This window comes from Venustampulla echinocandica (assembly GCF_003357145.1).
Source record: "Venustampulla echinocandica strain BP 5553 chromosome Unknown scaffold_6, whole genome shotgun sequence".
In the NCBI taxonomy this organism is placed as follows: Eukaryota; Fungi; Ascomycota; class Leotiomycetes; order Helotiales; family Pleuroascaceae; genus Venustampulla; species Venustampulla echinocandica.
In genome coordinates this window covers 1,530,078-1,546,563 of record NW_022474211.1, presented here as the reverse complement: position 1 = coordinate 1,546,563, position 16,486 = coordinate 1,530,078, and the positions used below count along the sequence as shown (strand labels likewise).

At 47.7% G+C, this 16,486-nt stretch overlaps 3 protein-coding genes across 3 annotated transcripts; all 3 read right to left on the bottom strand.

Annotated features, from left to right (window-relative positions):
- Positions 1-23: 23 nt before the first annotated feature.
- On the bottom strand, positions 24-1,726 carry BP5553_07920 (Uncharacterized protein; the record flags this gene model as incomplete). The annotated part of the gene is made up of 2 exons (XM_032016543.1): positions 24-1,518; positions 1,578-1,726. 2 exons carry the CDS (start codon positions 1,724-1,726, stop codon positions 24-26), a joined length of 1,644 nt encoding a protein of 547 aa, XP_031867774.1.
- Positions 1,727-2,270: 544 nt separating this feature from the next.
- On the bottom strand, positions 2,271-11,126 carry BP5553_07919 (uncharacterized protein; the record flags this gene model as incomplete). Its single annotated transcript, XM_032016542.1, has 1 exon — positions 2,271-11,126. One exon carries the CDS (start codon positions 11,124-11,126, stop codon positions 2,271-2,273), a length of 8,856 nt encoding a protein of 2,951 aa, XP_031867773.1.
- Positions 11,127-13,391: 2,265 nt separating this feature from the next.
- Positions 13,392-15,391, bottom strand: BP5553_07918 (uncharacterized protein; the record flags this gene model as incomplete). Its single annotated transcript, XM_032016541.1, has 5 exons — positions 13,392-14,037; positions 14,112-14,530; positions 14,597-15,037; positions 15,090-15,227; positions 15,290-15,391. The coding sequence occupies 5 exons, from the start codon at positions 15,389-15,391 to the stop codon at positions 13,392-13,394; spliced, it is 1,746 nt and encodes a 581-aa protein (XP_031867772.1).
- Between the last annotated feature and the right edge of the window lie 1,095 nt (positions 15,392-16,486).

The following is a 16,486-nucleotide window of genomic DNA, read 5'->3' as shown; positions in this document are numbered from 1 at the left end:
GTCCTTTTTATATACCTCGACCCCTACGAACCGGCCCCTTTCCTCCTCTCCAACACCTTCAGTACATCTGCAGAGTTATCCCCATCCCCTTTCCTCTTCTTCGGGCCCCGTTTTCTTTTTCCTTTCCCATCACCACCGCGTTCCCCATCCTCCTCATCAGCGCCCCACTGACTTAGCTTGACCTTCTTCTCCTCCATATCCTCCTCATCTTCAAAACGGCTACTTCCAAAGCCGAGATCCATATCCTGCGCATCTCGGTCGTCCAGCTGTAACATTTTCCTTCGTTTCGCCGCCCTCGCTGCCTCCTCGTCGTTCGCTGGTTCTTTAGAAATCGGGTGTAGTGTAGAAGCTTTCTTGAGCGCTGCGAGGAGAGTTGGATCGTTGAGTGCTTTCGGCTGGGAGGATAGTGCATCGGTGGTTGTAATACCTGTATCAGAGGAGGATCCAAAGTAATTTCGTATTTTTTGCTCCTGGGCGGGTGGCGGAGGAGGCATCGCATCCTTATCTCGTTCCGACTTCTCTTGTATATCTGCTTCCACTACTTTATCTCGCTCAGATAACTCACCTTCTTCCTCCTCGGAGCTGTCGCTATCATCCTCCAACCCCGCCAAAGGATCGTAATCATCCCCTACATCATCAAAAATATCGATGTCTTCCTCATCCTCCGCTGGCGCCTTCGGAATCTCAGGGACCTCCATACCCAAAGGCTTCGCATCCTTGTCTGGCATCAAGAGACCGTTGGCTTTTTCAACCTGGGGATCTAGAAGGGGCGCCTTCCTAACTTTCCTCTTCTCATTCCCATGCTCATCAATCGTGATTAGTACCTCCCTTCCCTTGCTGTCCCTCTCGATCCTTGACTGAGCTCTCGGCTCGCCGACTTTCTTGAACTTTGCCCCTAGAGAAGGCTGAGCAGCTGCTTTTGCTGCTAGACGTGTAGCCTTTAACTCTGCAAGTATCTGATCCCTAGTTCTTTTCCTTCCGGTGAGCTCTGGGGGGGCCATCTCCCCCTTTTTAGCGACCTTCTCCTTAACAACAGCCCGAACTTCTTTATCCTCCAACTTATCAAACTCATCATCAATATCTTCATCCTTTTCCTCCTGTTCGGGACTTTCGACTTTGCCCGTAGTCTTCCGTTCCAGCACATCCAAAACCCCCACCTCCCCTTTCCTCGCTCGTTCCAACAACCGCCAATCTAGTCCTTTGACCAACTTAGCCCTATCCATGCCCACCTCATCCCCTAAAATCTCTTCTCTCAACTTAACAAACGTAGATTCATCAATCTGCCCTAATTTCATCATCTCCTCCAGCGCTTTAACCCTTGTCACCTTGTCATCTTCCTGGTCCTCTTCCCCCTCCCCTCCCTCCCGGGCTTTCGCACGATCCACATACCCACTTCCAAATTTTGTGCCTTTCGGCGCTGCAGAAGATTTGAACTTCTTTTGGGTTGAGGAGGAGGAATTTCGTTCTGCTAGCTGGCGCGCGAATTCGTTAGAGCTTGAGTAGCCTCCAACAGTCCGTCTGCGTTTGCCCTTGGTTAGTATAATACTTGCCAAAGAAGGAAGGAGAGAGTGACATACGGCGTCATGGGAATCGAATTTCGCATGCGCGAGCCCAGCGCTGGCGTGTTTTGGACGCCATTCTTAGATTGGGTTCCTGATGGTGAGGATGAAGAGGATTGCCGCGCGGGTGTATCGAGGACTAGTTTGCGGAATTGAGAGTTATTCATATTTGCTGGTGTTGCAGCACGAGGGCTTGTATGGCATGTTGTGGAGGGTAGGGTTGTTGTTGTTGTCGTTGTCGTGATATGAGTTGGAGGATGAGGTTTCGCAGCCTTGTGCTTCGGCTCGGAAAATTTGGCGCCTTGCCACCAGATCGTGGGGAGAAAGGCTGATACTTATCAATTCACGGGGAAAGGTAATATATACTTATATAGGACTACCTATATAGTTATAAAATACTAGCTTAATTCATGTATGCTTTTAGCTCTAGTTTATAAAGAAAATAATTCTAATATTTCCATAGCCTACAAGCTTGAGAACCTACTCCTCCAGCTAACCAATTAATACTAAAGCGACCGCAAGTCCAAAACTCACGAATATCATCCTACTAAATGTAGCCATTCTTGTAACTCAAACCTCTAAAAGTTTGCAGTCTAAAAGCTTCGCCAAGTTCTAAAATACCTTCTTCTCAAAAAGCGTTCCTGACTAACAGAAGTTACGTTACAGAACTAGCCACTCTTCCCTCCAAACCCATTTCATACCCAACAACGTCTATCTCCTAGCCATCACCTCCCCAACACCGACATTCCCCACGATACTTCCCGGGTCACTCAAGCACCCCTCAAGAATCCTCATATACGTGGATGCAAGCTCTTCTAACTCCTTCACCCCATAAAGATAGTCCTGCGCATGGAACAGCACCCTCGCCCCCTCACCACCCCCGGTCTCCAAAACACTGACACAAAAATCGTAACTAACATCTACACCACTGGCATTCCTCTCTCTCAAGAACATCCCCAAATCTCTAGGTCCAAATGGCACCTCCTCAATCGTATGCCTCAGATAATTCATCTGTGCTTGGTACAGCGGGTGATGGGTGGCTGGCATACGCTCAATCCTTAAGTCATCGAGGATTTTGTCAAAAGGATATTGCGCGTGACCTTGCGCAGCGTAACATGTTTTCCTCGTCGCAAGAGCGAGTTCTTGGAATGACGATGAGGGGTTAATAAGGAAGCGGATTGGGAGGTAATTGAAGAAGGGACCGAAGACGTCACGGTATGCGTGCTCTGTGCGATTTGCGTCCACGCTACCAATGCATATGTCGTTTATGTTGAGGATGCGGTGGAGTAATACTTGGAAGACCGCCGTGTGCAGATGGTACGGTGAGATCTTGAGGGTTTTGCAGACGCGCTTAATGGAGGCTGCAGTTTTAGAGTGGAGGTCGCGCCGGACGCAGTGAAGTTTGTAACCTGACATTGTCTGGCGTTCCTTGACTTGCGAGAAAGGGAATAGTGGGAGGATATTAGGGTGAGATATATGCTGCTGTTTCCAGAATGTTTGGCTCTCGCTCCAGGTTCCCGTCGTAAGTGCGATCTGCTCAAGGACGGCATAGTCTGCAGGCTGTTTCGGGGCAGCTTTCACTTCGAGTTGCCGGTAGGCTCGGTCGAGATCTGCGAGGAAGATCTCAATACTTCGTGTGTCAAGGACAATATGGTGGAAGCCTCCTATGAATGCGTGCGAGTTTTCTGTAAGGGACAGGAGAGCAGCACTCATGGTGTTGCCACTCGGAAGATCATAACGACGGTTATTTATACTCTCAAACTCTATGTCCACTTCTTCGTCACTCGACACGGTCTTAACAAGGAGTTGCACCATTGACCGAGCCATAATTTCTTGCATTGGCTGGCCACTATCTTCGTGGTTAAAGAAGCGGGTTCGAAGAGACTCATAGAGGCCCACTGTTGTAGCGAATGCCTTCTCGAATCGTGGAATATCCACAGGCCCATCAATTCGGTATGCCCAGGATAAATTATTCACTCTGGCCGCGGCGGTATGTTGATGGACGCGCCACATTCTAGCTTGAGCAAACGACATCAGCTCGCTCCTGTCAGCTCCAGAAGACTCAGCGTCAGTAAGTGGCGTATAACTTTCTTCAACGGAGGACGCTGAATCTTCAACCTGGCTTCCGGTTTCTTCGGCCTTGCTTTTTGCTGCCTGTGCTACTTTGCTTTGTTCTTCAAGTTGGGCAAGAACAATAGATGACAGCTCCGCTACAGTCGCACCACCCAGAATTTTAAGGATAGGCACGTCAACTTTAAGCTCAACCAGGAACCAACTTCTAATTTCGACAGCAAGCAAGGAATCCACGCCCATCTCTGCAAGAGAAGAGCTGTCAACAATGCTCCCAGTTTCAAGAAGCAGCATTCTCTCGATTTTTGTTAGGAAGGCTGTTGTCATGGCGGTTAAGGACTGGACATGGCTACTCGAGGAAGATAATTGTTGTTTGAGCGGGACGATATCCGCTTTAACTGACACATTCTGTTGCGATAATTGGTCATTCTTGTCAATAACAAGCCTCGACACTCTTGGATCTGCTAGCCAGGCCGACAGGGACTCTCTGGGCGTAACGCCAGTGTCAATCGAACCATCAAGGCCGGCGATAATTTCGGAGCCATGACTAGGATCGGACCTTCCAGCTACAATTGCTTCGGCAAAAATGGTCTGAAGCTCCTCAGCAGAAATGGTCATGACATTTCTCCTCTTCGCGTGTTCATGTTCTTGGCCACCTTTAGTCCGAGCAAGGTACCCAACACCAGAAACAACTCCAATGCTCATAGTAGAGGCAGCAAGCCCCCGTATCCTCCGAGCACTTGCAAGCGCAGACATAAAGCCGTTTGCAGCTGAGTAATTAGACTGGCCAGGATTCCCCACAACCCAGGCAATCGAAGAGAACATGATGAAGAATTCCAAAGGGGTATCCGCAAATAATTCATCAAGATGCCGACTTCCATCAACTTTTGGACCCAAGCATTCATCCATCGCCTCGTAAGTCATGTCTTGAAATGCACCGTCTCGCAATACCATGGCTCCGTTAACTACGCCCCCAACTGGTGGAAGTTGAAGAGCCATCTCGTCATGAAGGGAACGGAGACCATCCTTATCCCTAATATCCAAAGCGGATATTTTGACTATTGCTCCGGCACTCGACATCTTCTCAATCCAGTTTTTATCAGGCTGGGGGTTTCGGCTGGTGAGAACAATATAACGCGCACCTTGAGTGATCATCCACTCGCATAGTGATCTACCCATAGTTCCCGTGAGGCCCACGAGGAGGTAGGTTTTATTCTTGGAAAATAATGTGAATGAGTCCATCACTGTTGTAACCTGGACAGGTAATACAACGTCTTGAGCCCAGTTGATGATGCGTAGACTGTGGCTGTTGGGCTTGATTCTAGAAACGTTTGATAGAGAGATTTCACGCTCCTGTAAGAAATCCTCATGGCCCCGAATTTCAAAATCGGTGATGGATGGAAGCGCCTGCAAGCAAGTTTCCGTTGCGGCCATTCCAACGCCAAATTTTGCATACTCACTCTGATACTCATTCGAAAAAATATCGACACAGGTAACGTCCTCAAAGCAAGCTTTGATTTTTGAACTCAAATGGTGCTGAGAGCAATCAATAAATGTTTTGATAGGTACTTTATCCAGGACTTGTCTGATGCTGCGTTGAGTAGCATGGGGGTGAATGTGAAGTGTTGATTTTGGTGAAGATTCCGTTCTCTTTGATGATGAGAATGTCACCCTTATATGGTGACCACACCGTTGAGCTTCGTTTGAAAGTATCTCACAGAGTATGGGATCGCCTTCGTGCACCAATACCGAACCGTAAGGCAACAAAGTCTGCGCGACTAGTTGGCAAGACAAGAGATATAGGAACTGTGCTTCTTTTCCAATCTCCACACTCGTCTCAAAATACACCGAGGCGGCCGGTGTGATGACGGAAGCTTGAACTTCCGACAGAGCAATGATTTGTTTTCTAGGAGAAGAAAGGTGCCCGAGGCAAATATAGAACCGGGAGGATCCAATTTGTACCTTTTGCAAAGTAGAATGAGTAACAGTAACCGGAGAAGTAGTGCTATCAGTTGTAACCTTTCGCTGTCGCAAAACATAAGAGGTCTTTTCCACGAGCACTTCAACAGAAGTTTCCAAGGGATTAATGCCTTCAGTAATATGTCGACGTTGAGAATTGAGTCGGTTATTTGGAGAAACATCCTCTACAATTCTCGGTATAGAGAAAACACCACCGCCATATTCAATTTCAGGCTCAAAGTTTGACAAAACACCGCAGGGGCTTGTAGATGGCATATGCACCAATCTGATGAATGTTTCAGCAATGACTTTCGCGCCCAAGCTCTCGCTCTTTATCCCTAAGACCTGAATCCGTAAGTGAGGTACCTCCAGTCTCAATGAGCGTACAAGCCCGAGCAAGATGCTTGAATATGGATAGTCTAGTCCGTCGGTTCGAGTAACGAAGAGTATCCTATCGGCTTGAACAAATATCTTTTGAAGACCTTGATGTTTTTGTTGTGTGAGGTTCTTGAAAATGGGATCATCCAATTCCGCCAAACATAGTATAGGGTTCCCATGGGGTAGGCTTGATAGCTCCGAGATACGGACTGACTTGGCATGGAATTGCACTTGAGCAATGTCTGCCAAAATCGACGAGATATTTTCCACTAGCAATCCGGTTTCGGGGGAGCAACCACCCAAAATAGATATCTGCTGAAGTGGCGAATCCGTGCTAGAAAGTCCTAGTGGATTTCGAAGAAAGTTTACTGAGTTGTCAGTAGCTTGGGAAACAAGCACCCCTCCAAGATTCACGAAAGGGAAGTTGCTGTCATGCACAATTCTGTCGATTCCTGAGAAGCCGCTCTCTCGAAGCAGAGCATCCCATCTTTCTGGGCTAACCATGGGTCCCCATTTCCTATCATCACCTCCTACCCACCACCCAGGCAATCCAGACATCATAAATCCACTTCGCAAGGTAGCTTCGGAGCCTTCAACCAGCAATAGGAATCCTCCAGGTTTGAGAAGTGACCTGACATAAGACAGAGTAGCATTGAGGGACTTTGTGGCGTGAAGAACCAGGGACCCAATAACCAAATCATAGGAATGTTCATCGTATCCTTGGTCTATGGGATCTCGTTCTAAATCGAAGGTCTTGAAGATCATTTTCTGGGCATGATCTTGGAACCGACATTGTGCTTTCTCAAAGAAGCCCGACGACACATCTGTAAAGGTGTACGACAAGAAGTAGTTTTTTAGAGCTTGCAAAACATGGCCTGTTGCCCCACCAGTCCCAGCACCAACTTCAAGGACTTTCATTTTTGGGTAGCGATGAGCGATTCGCTCAACCATCGTTTCAAGAATAGCATATGCCTTCTGATACCCAAGGCCGAGTTGGTAGTATTGATTCAGTTTATCCCCTTCCATCATGAACTCAAGCATAGTTCTTCGCTCTCTAATAGCAATTGGTAAATTCTCACCCACGGTGCGAATCAACTGCAGATCCGCACAGTTGGAGTGTTGCTCAACAATAGAGAGGATCTTTTCATGCGTATCATTTGCCCATTCTCGCTTGACAGTAGGGATCTTACCAGCTGAAAGCTGAGGGAGAAGATGATCAATGTATGCAAACAGTCTCCGGTGATGCCATTCAGAAGTGCGAAGCTCTTCTGGGGTTATATTTTGCTTCAAGGCTCGGTAATAGTACCATGCTACCCGATCGCAAGCCGCAACAAGGTCTTGCTCTTGCGTAGAATACTCTGGAGCATGGATCGGAGCAGGACTTAGGATATCCGGCTTCCACACTGTGGTGGAAAACAACCTTCTATCGTTTGATGGTTGCATAGTGGTGAGTGGCATCCATGAAACATCCTCAATCTGAACCTCAAGCTGCCCGTCATCGTTTACAATATCGATGTCTCCAGACATTCCAGAATGTGAATGCTTTAACACAACTGAATGAAACGAAACTTTCGAGCCATGCGGGCGCCTCTGGCCGGATCGGATATTGACTAGAAGGCGGCTAATTCTTCGCGGTATGAGCAATGGCGAGAAATACCCATCATTGAGTGAGTGGAATGCAGCGAGCATTGTTTGCAAGCCAAGATCAAGAGTTGCGGGATGTGCCAAGTAGTCAGTCTCTAGCATTGTTGTTGTAGCTGTCGAAGTATGGCCCTGTTTGTATATTGAACTTAGGCCTCTGAAAAGTCCAGAGTACCGATATCCAGTATCTTGAAGATGGGTATAAAATCGATCAGCATCAACAGCATCCATTGACTGAGCATCATGAGACATTGAAGGGATTGAATCCAGTTGCATATCTTCCAGATGGACAATAATGTTTGCCTCGAAGGTTGGGTCCAAAGAAGCAGACGAGAGTTGTCCCCCAGAAGAGCACGAAACGGACAGTGCAATAGCTTCCTTTCCTGGCTCTTGTGTATTGTGTTTGATGGTGATTATTGTTTCACTTGTGGAACCTTCTTCGAGCGTAATGGCCTTGATGATCTCAAAATTCAGAATTTCCATACTTTGGATCTCATGTGCAGAACAAAGAGTTCGGGCCGCCTCCAGTGCCATAACAACATACCACATTGCAGGAACCACGGCTTGGCCCTGGAGCCCATGGTCCCTGAGCCATGGTATTTCCTTGAAGGAAAGTATGTTTCTCCACCTCATTTCGTGATCACTATCACTTGGCTCGCGGGTACCCAGTAGGTCGTGATGAGGAGTGTCCCGTATCCGATATTTCCTGGACAGCCTTGATTCTCTGTAAAAATCTTGCTGATGGTCCCAAGAATAGGAGGGGAGATTTTTCAGCACGGTCGGACGACCGTTTTCAAACCCTCGAAATGCCGCACGATATGTCTCAAAATATACGCTTGACGAGCGTTTGCGCTCCCAAATAAGACCTAGATTTGTTGACATTGCCTTTATGCTACCCTTCTTTCGCTCCAGGGTTCCAACATAAGAAATCGTTGCTGGCTTTTCAGTAGACTGTGCAGATGCTATAAGCGTCTCGGTTGCTGGCCCTTTCAAGGCCGGGTGAGGCCCAACTTCTACCGCGATATCGAAAGGCGCAGATCTTGAAATAGCTTTGGTTACTGCCTGAGAGAACAAAACAGGTTTGATCATGTTATCCACCCAGTATGTGCTGTCAAGCTCAGTCAGTTGTCCTAGTTCATGCACACTTGAAATCCATTTGCATTGGCGCCCGCCATCTGGCAAGACTGTTATCCCACACTGAAGGAGAGATTTGAGATAAGGCTCCGAACAGTTCCGCATGTGGTGCGAATGGTAGGCGGTATCGACGACAAGGCGTCTAGCAAATGTATTTTGCTCCTCTAGGACAGCCTTTGCCTCATCAATCATATTGCTATCCCCCGAGAGCGTACAGCTGGATGGCGAGTTGCTTGCTGCCACAGATATCCGGCCTGTAAACTGAGCTCCAGAGCAGAATGCTGTTGCATCTTCAAAAGACAGTCCCACAGCCATCATGGCCCCTTTGGATCCATCCTTGCCACCAGCGAGACCTGCATGTAAACCTCGATAATATGCTATCCTAATTGCGTCAAATGCTGAAATATAACCTGCCGTATATGCCGCTCCAATTTCCCCGGAGGAATGGCCTACTACGGTATCGAAGGAGACGCCAGCCAACCGTAAAAGGTCAACTAGTACCACTTGGATGGCAGTACATAGAGGTTGAGATAGCGCTGCTTCACCTAATCGGGAGGTTGATGCAGGGGCAAAAAGTTCTTGCTTGATAGACCACTTTGGCGGGTCTGGAAGAGTGGCAAGGGAAAGTTCAAGATCAGCAACGATATTAGTTGCTAGGGAAGATCCCTCAAGAAGATCCTTGCCCATCATGGCATATTGTGCACCCTGTCCAGTAAAGATTCCAAGCAATCGGGAGTTCGAAACTTGCGACCGGAACCCTAGAGATGTTTTCGGAGGTTGTAGAGTCTCCTCTATTCTTGAGAGTAGCTGATCTCTCGACGATGCGCTTATTGCTAATCGAAATTGAAACTGAGATCGACGGGACTGTAATGTGTACGCTAGGTCTTCAAGGTCGATCTGTGGATTTTCTTCAATATACCGGGCAATCGCTTGGGTACGTGATGCCAGTGATCGTTCAGATTTGGCAGAAATAACTATAGGCGTTATAAGCGCTTCGGTGGAAGCTCTCCGTGCAGTTGTGGCTGGCGGATTCTCAAAACTCTCGATGATCACATGCGCATTAGTTCCGCCAAAGCCAAAACTATTGATGCTAGCTCTCCTTGGACTTCCCGCTATGATCTCTGGCCATGGTTGCTTCGTTGTGGGTATTTGAATTTGCCCATAAAATGGCTCGATTTTGGGGTTCAGCGTATTGAAATGGAGATTAGGCGGAATGGCTGCATTCTGAATTGCACAAGACGCTTTTAAAAGTCCGGCTATTCCAGCAGCACCTTCCAGATGTCCAATTGCCGTCTTGACTGAGCCCACGAAAAGGGGCGTGTGCCCGGATTCGACCGATGAGCTTGGCTCATGAATTACTCCAAAAAAGGCTTCATGAATGGCCTCTGCCTCTATTGGATCGCCAGCTGGGGTTCCCGTGCCATGCGCCTCAAAGTATTGGGGATGATCTGACTTCTTCCGAAGGTCGAGGCCTGCTCGCTCATATGTTTTTCGAATCAGAGCAGTTTGTGCAGTAGCACTTGGCATAGTTATACCGGTCGTTTTTCCATCTTGTCCAACTCCGGTCTCTCGGATGATACACTCTATGTAATCTCCATCTTGCAATGCCTGGCTAAGAGTTTTGAGCACGACAGCACCAAATCCTTCCCCCCGAGCATAGCCGTCTGATTCCGAGTCCCACATCCTAATGTGACCATTTGGAGATAGCATTTGGAGATTAGACAGAGCAATATACTGTTCAGGTCCGAGAATTAGATTGCTCCCCGCAGCTACAGCAACAGTTGCATCTCCATTGCGCAGCGTTTGGACGGCTTGATGCACGGCAACAAGACTGGACGAGCATGCAGTATCTATACTCATACAAGGCCCCTTCCAGTCGAAGAAGTAGGATATTCTCGCGGCAAGAATACTTGCATGGGTACCAGTAGCAGCATATTCTGGAATGCTGGCTGGATCCCGAATAGATGTAGAATCTCTAAAATCGTAACTCATCCCTCCAACAAAGACTGATGTTTGCGAGCCCTGCATGCCTTCAATCGTCATGCCGGCTGACTCCAGCCCCTCGAAGACCGTTTCGAGAAGCAACCGCTGCTGGGGATCCATGGTCTCTGCTTCGCGAGGGTGTATCTGGAAAAAGGCCGCGTCGAAAAGGCGATGGTCTGCTTCCATAAAATATGATCTCCGAGTATTTGAGGTGCCATGGTGGCTGCCTTCTGGATGATAGAAGCCATCAACATTAAAGCGACTGGATGGGATCTCTCTTGAGATGTCGAAAGGGGCTTCTAGGAACTCCCAGAGCTTCGATGGGTTTGATGCAGGGCCTGGGAACCGGCATGCGCTGCCGACTATCGCAATAGGTTCCCTTCGGGAATAGTTTGCAGCCATATTGGCGAGCGAATGGTTGTGTCGTCACGCCTAGTGACTTTGGTACGACTTTCAAAATCTCTCTTCACGCTCCATTAACTCAAAAATATGGGGTATGGAAGGTCAGCAGTTATATGATTGCTTCTAACCCCGGCGTTGACCACAACCATGGACTCGGGTACAATTGAAAGTTAGCTAGGGTGCCAGGTGGTAATCAGGTGGCACTTCAGCCTGGGGGGGTAATGGTGTATGCTTAGTCGGACGTTTTCGTGTTCAATATTGGTAGGTACGTGAAGATCCCTTGAAGGGATATTCAAAACCGAGACTTCGACGGAGATAGCGAGAGCGCGAGCCGTGGGGGTTTCATAGGTCCACTTATAGCTATGGTGTTCTTTCAATTTCCAAAGTAAATCCAAGATGTCTCAACAGATAGTTAAGGAGGGTGTGACATAAGGGAACAATTGCACTCGGCTCTGAATGGGGGAAAGCCACGCGAGAAGTTTAAGAATGGACCGCATGAAATGGGAATCACGAACCATAATTAACTATCTGCAAAGTAATACCACATACGTTCATATACACAATGTAGTGTGAAGTGAGCACTGGGAAGGGGTGGAATGGCGGGCTTAGATGTTGACAGGGGTCACTCGGCATCCCGAAAATCTCCCTTGAAGTAGCGAATGCAAGATTCAAACAATTGCAGGCCAACGGCGGATAAGGTGCTTGCAACATGGCAAGACCCATGGCTGCAGTCTACAAATCGACGACAACGTGAAAACTACTTGCAAGGCACCGAAATTGAAGCCTGGAGATGAATCCTTACGGAGTAGTAGGTTGCTTGAGAGGTGGGGACAGATCCTTGAACCCCTGCTCGCTCGTCAGCGTGTTGCAACTTGCAACCCGCAACTTGGATCCTGGTCTCAAAGAACTGCCTCTTATTTTATCTAGCGGGCACTTGGCATGGCTTTGGATAAAAAGTAGATTTGCTCTAGGCATTTGCTACATTTTGAAACTCATGAAATCGGTGGAAATGGTATTTTGGGAGGGAGGGAGATGTGAGATTCGAATTTAGAGCCTCAACTAAAGCTCCTTTGGCTTTGATAATGGAAAGACAATATATTCAGCGCTGTCGCTGCTGACAACGGTGGGCCTCCCCGAAAATCTAGGTACAGAGACAGCAGCGCCTCCAACGCTGCAGCTTGGGGGGGGCTCAATTTTCTGGAGGGTAGCTAAACGTCAGTTGGACACTACATACCTGCCTACTCATCAAATCTAGATGTGAATCACGGACGCCCCGTCCTACAGGTCTCAGTGGCGCATGGCGGGGAAACAGGTAGTGGATGACTTGCACATGCCATGCTGCTGACTCGCAACGAGGTATGCATCGCAGTAGGATGCCATGATTGGATTTCATTTGGATTTCATTTGAAGTGGTTTGACGGCGGGGGTTGGTGGAATTGACAGCGAGGTGTTAAGTGTTGGTAGTTGAGTTGGCGTCGTTGTCTAGGGAATATCTCGCCCAGCCATTCCGGGTGTGGCGTGCGGCATAGCTGCGGCGCCCTCCACTAGCAGCCGTCACGACCTAATCTTAAATGACCTCCCCCACTTTATCTCCTTCACCCTCTCTTCACTCCCTACTTCACACAACATACAAACACCCCTCTTCCTCAACTTCCTTGTTCTTTGTGGTGGCTTACGCCGCTTGATGGACTTGGTTTCCCAGTTACTCTCCCGCTGCCCCTTACCTCAACTCGCAGTAGCGGCCCACAGGGCACGTTGTTGGCAAGAAAAGCCATCGATCCTTGACGGCTTCCCCAGCTTTTTGCCCAGGGTAGCTTAGCAGCTCCCTTATACACTCCATGCTGCATTCCTTCGCCCGGTATCAGACCACCCTTCCCTCTCGAGCCTCGGAATTGCCCTCTTTCTTTAGACTTGGGGCGCTGTTTATCTCGGTGCCTGTTCTCACGTAATTTGGAAATCCATCGCGTATGTTGGATTGTTAAGGATCGGAAGTGACCTCCGAATTTGTGAATTTGTGCTTTCCCGCCGAGTGGCCTAAGGATAGATCGCTGGTTTTAACACATAGCGCTGACTGAGACTGTCGAATGAATGACTAGGGCTCGTATGGATCTGCATTGTAAGATATTACCAAGCCACCAACTAATCAAGTTGTGAGATTGGGAAAACTAACATTTTCATACGGAGTAGTTGCTGATGTTTTATTCTCAGCTTAGCGGACGAGACATCTTGAGGAAATTCCACCGCAATATTCAAGTATCTAGACATCTATTTTCCTGCATGTCCATTGGAGTAAACTGCACCCTGTAGAGCACCGATCCCATTCTCTGCCTTCTGACCATCTTTCAAAACCTTCCTCAGTGTCTTCCCCGCCGCACTTCTCGGTATCCTGCTCACAAATTTAACACCACCGGCAAGTACCTTATATGTCGCCAATCTCCCCTTCAAATACAATTTAATATCCTCTTGCATCTCCGTATTTCCATTTATTCCATTGAACCTAGTCCCACCCTTTTCGTTCAGGTCACCTTTATCATCCATCATTATCCATTCCTCCCCACCCTCAAGAACAACATATGCCCTCGGCACCTCCCCTCTCTCATCTCCCTCATCCACGCCTACAACTGCAACGTCTTTCACCATTGGATGACCTAGCAAACACGCTTCTAGCTCTGTAGGAGAAACTTGCCATCCACGAACCTTAATAAGTTCCTTCTTGCGATCTGTGACATACCATTTTCCCTCAGGGGAGACATAACCGATATCACCACTAGCAAGCCAGCCATCTATAATAGTTTCTTTCGTGGCGTGGGGGTTTGAAATATAGGATGTCATTAGGGAGGGGCCGCGGAGGTAGATTTCTCCTGGGATGGAATGGGTGGTTATTGGGAGGTTGGTTAATGGATCCATGATTCTGGGTGGTTTGTCAGTTAGGTTCCCTCCGTCTTCCCTCAACCGGAGTAGAATGTTAAGAATAGGGGGAAATACTTCGCCTCCATACTTGGTAACAATCTCCCCACGCTCCCCGTGTCATCCTTCTCAGGAAAATGCATTGTAACTATCCACCCAATCTCCGTCATGCCATAAACCTGCGCCACGATCGCATCAGGGTTCAAAATCCCACTGAGTTTATTTTGTACAACAGCATCAAGTGCCACGCCTCCGCACCAGACAAATCTTAATGAGTCCAGCGCCGCTCTTTCACTTTCCGGCAGCGCGAGGAGATTGAAGATGATAGGGTTTACCATAGTGGTTTCGCTGATCTTGTAGCGTGAGATGAATTCTGTATACTTGGCGGGTTGATAACGTTTCATCACGTAGGTTGTGTGGCCTTCTCTTAAAGGGGCGATGTGGGCAATTGGGGCGTTGAAGGCGTGGAATTGAGGGAGGCAGAGAAGACGGATGACCTATAACTATTTTAGCACGTTTCTTTGGTTTCATGGAAAACGGAATAAGTGTAAGAGGAATGGTACTTGATATGGCTTCTCTTTTGAGTCGTAGAGCATTATGCTTTGTGCTATTTGAGCATAATGCGAGATTTCGGCTGCTTTCGGCATACCCGTCGTCCCACTAGTTGACATCAATGCTACAGTCGTAGCTTTGGCTTGTTTTTCGTCATTGAACGATATCCAATCCTCTTCTCCGTGGTCAAGGAGGGATGTCCATAATTTTAGATCAGATGAAGAAGATTGATCTTCAGTGGAGGAGCTGAAAATGAAAACATTGGGCGAAGAGATACCCACTTCCTTAGTCGCTGGCAGTACGCTGGAGAGGAATCCAGGTTCGGTGAGAACGCATTTCACTTCAGATAATGTGAAGAGGTGGATGAGTTCTGAGGATGTCCATGACGGATTCGATCCCACGAAACGCCCGCCAAAGCCAACAACTGCGAGGTATATGAGGGAGTAGTTCACCTATTTTCAGAGTGAATATTTTAAAGAAGATAATTCAGGTACGTGTACGTACATTGTTGAAGGAGTGTAGGCAAACGCTATCTCCCGCTTTTAAACCCAGCGCTCTGAATCCCGCAATCAATTTCCGGACAGAGCACTTGGCTTGATGGTAGGAGATGGATTCGGATTCATTGTATGCATTAATAAAAAGCTGTACTCATGTCAGCTAGTCCCAGTAGAGGGGTTTGTATACACGTGGGTTCAGAATCTTACGGGCTTATTGAGGTCATATTCTGGGTTTCCAAACGTCCATGAGAGTAGGTCGATATGAGGTACATCCACATATCGTGACGGCTTGAATATCATCTCATCCATCGTAATAAGATGGAAATGCCACGATATTGATGTGGCGTGGTTCGACTGCAGTGGTTTTTTGTGTTAGTTATAAGAGTAAGGGAGACTTACTTACTTCCTATCTGCCTAGAGACCTCAATATTACCTTTTTAGGATTAGATTCAGGGGGGGGCTGCTCCTTCTCACTCGCTAGGCTGGACCTGATCTTCCGATCCCCGCTGCTTTGCTCAAGCTCGCCACACTTCACGTCCACCCACCTCAACCTTCACTCGTAGTATTATATTTGGGACGGCATGGTTGGGGGTTTAAGGGGATCCACGAAGCATATCGACGCGATGTTCGAATGTATTCTAAATAATACGTTTGCACTAGGATCCCCGTCTGTTGCAGTCATATCTACAGTTACGCAAGTCGCCGTGATATTGTTAGATATCCGGAGGTTACCGAGTATTTAGAGATTATCCAGGTGAGCTTAGATTTAGATAGCAAAATGATGAGGTCCTGTGTCTGCCCTCCAGGGTAGAGTGATGTAGGGAATCATCGGCGGATGGTGTACTGTACATAAACTGTAAGCTCTTTCCCTGGATAGGTCCTTAATCCACATGAACATATTTGGTAGGTTATGGATAACAAAACCGGTCATGAATAACAACATCGATTCATAATCTTTGGTTTTGTTTGCTTTGTTTTGTTTTTTAGTTTGTCCTACCTACCTATTTCAAGGGGATGTTAGCGTAGTTGGAACTGACATTAACTGGTCCGAGCGCTGCCGAGCATTTAACTTCACATGACATCTTGAACACTTTTGACTCCTAACATTGTCAACATAATGTTGCCATAAAGCAGCCTGCTCACTGATCCGGATATAATCAGATGTTATTCAGGCTCCGATTTGAGCAAGATACCTAGGTAACCTTGGTGCTCCCACTTTCGAACCAACTCTGCATCCGAACCCGAGTCAATGCCACGCTGCCCATGCATCACGTACTGCCTAGTACATGACCACGGTACTGTACTTGTACAGAGTGCGTAGCTTTGCCGAGTGCAATATGTAGTAAGTGGTAGGTACTCCTTTTCCCCCACCGAGTAGAGCTTGTCCGGCTATCTGCAAAGCAT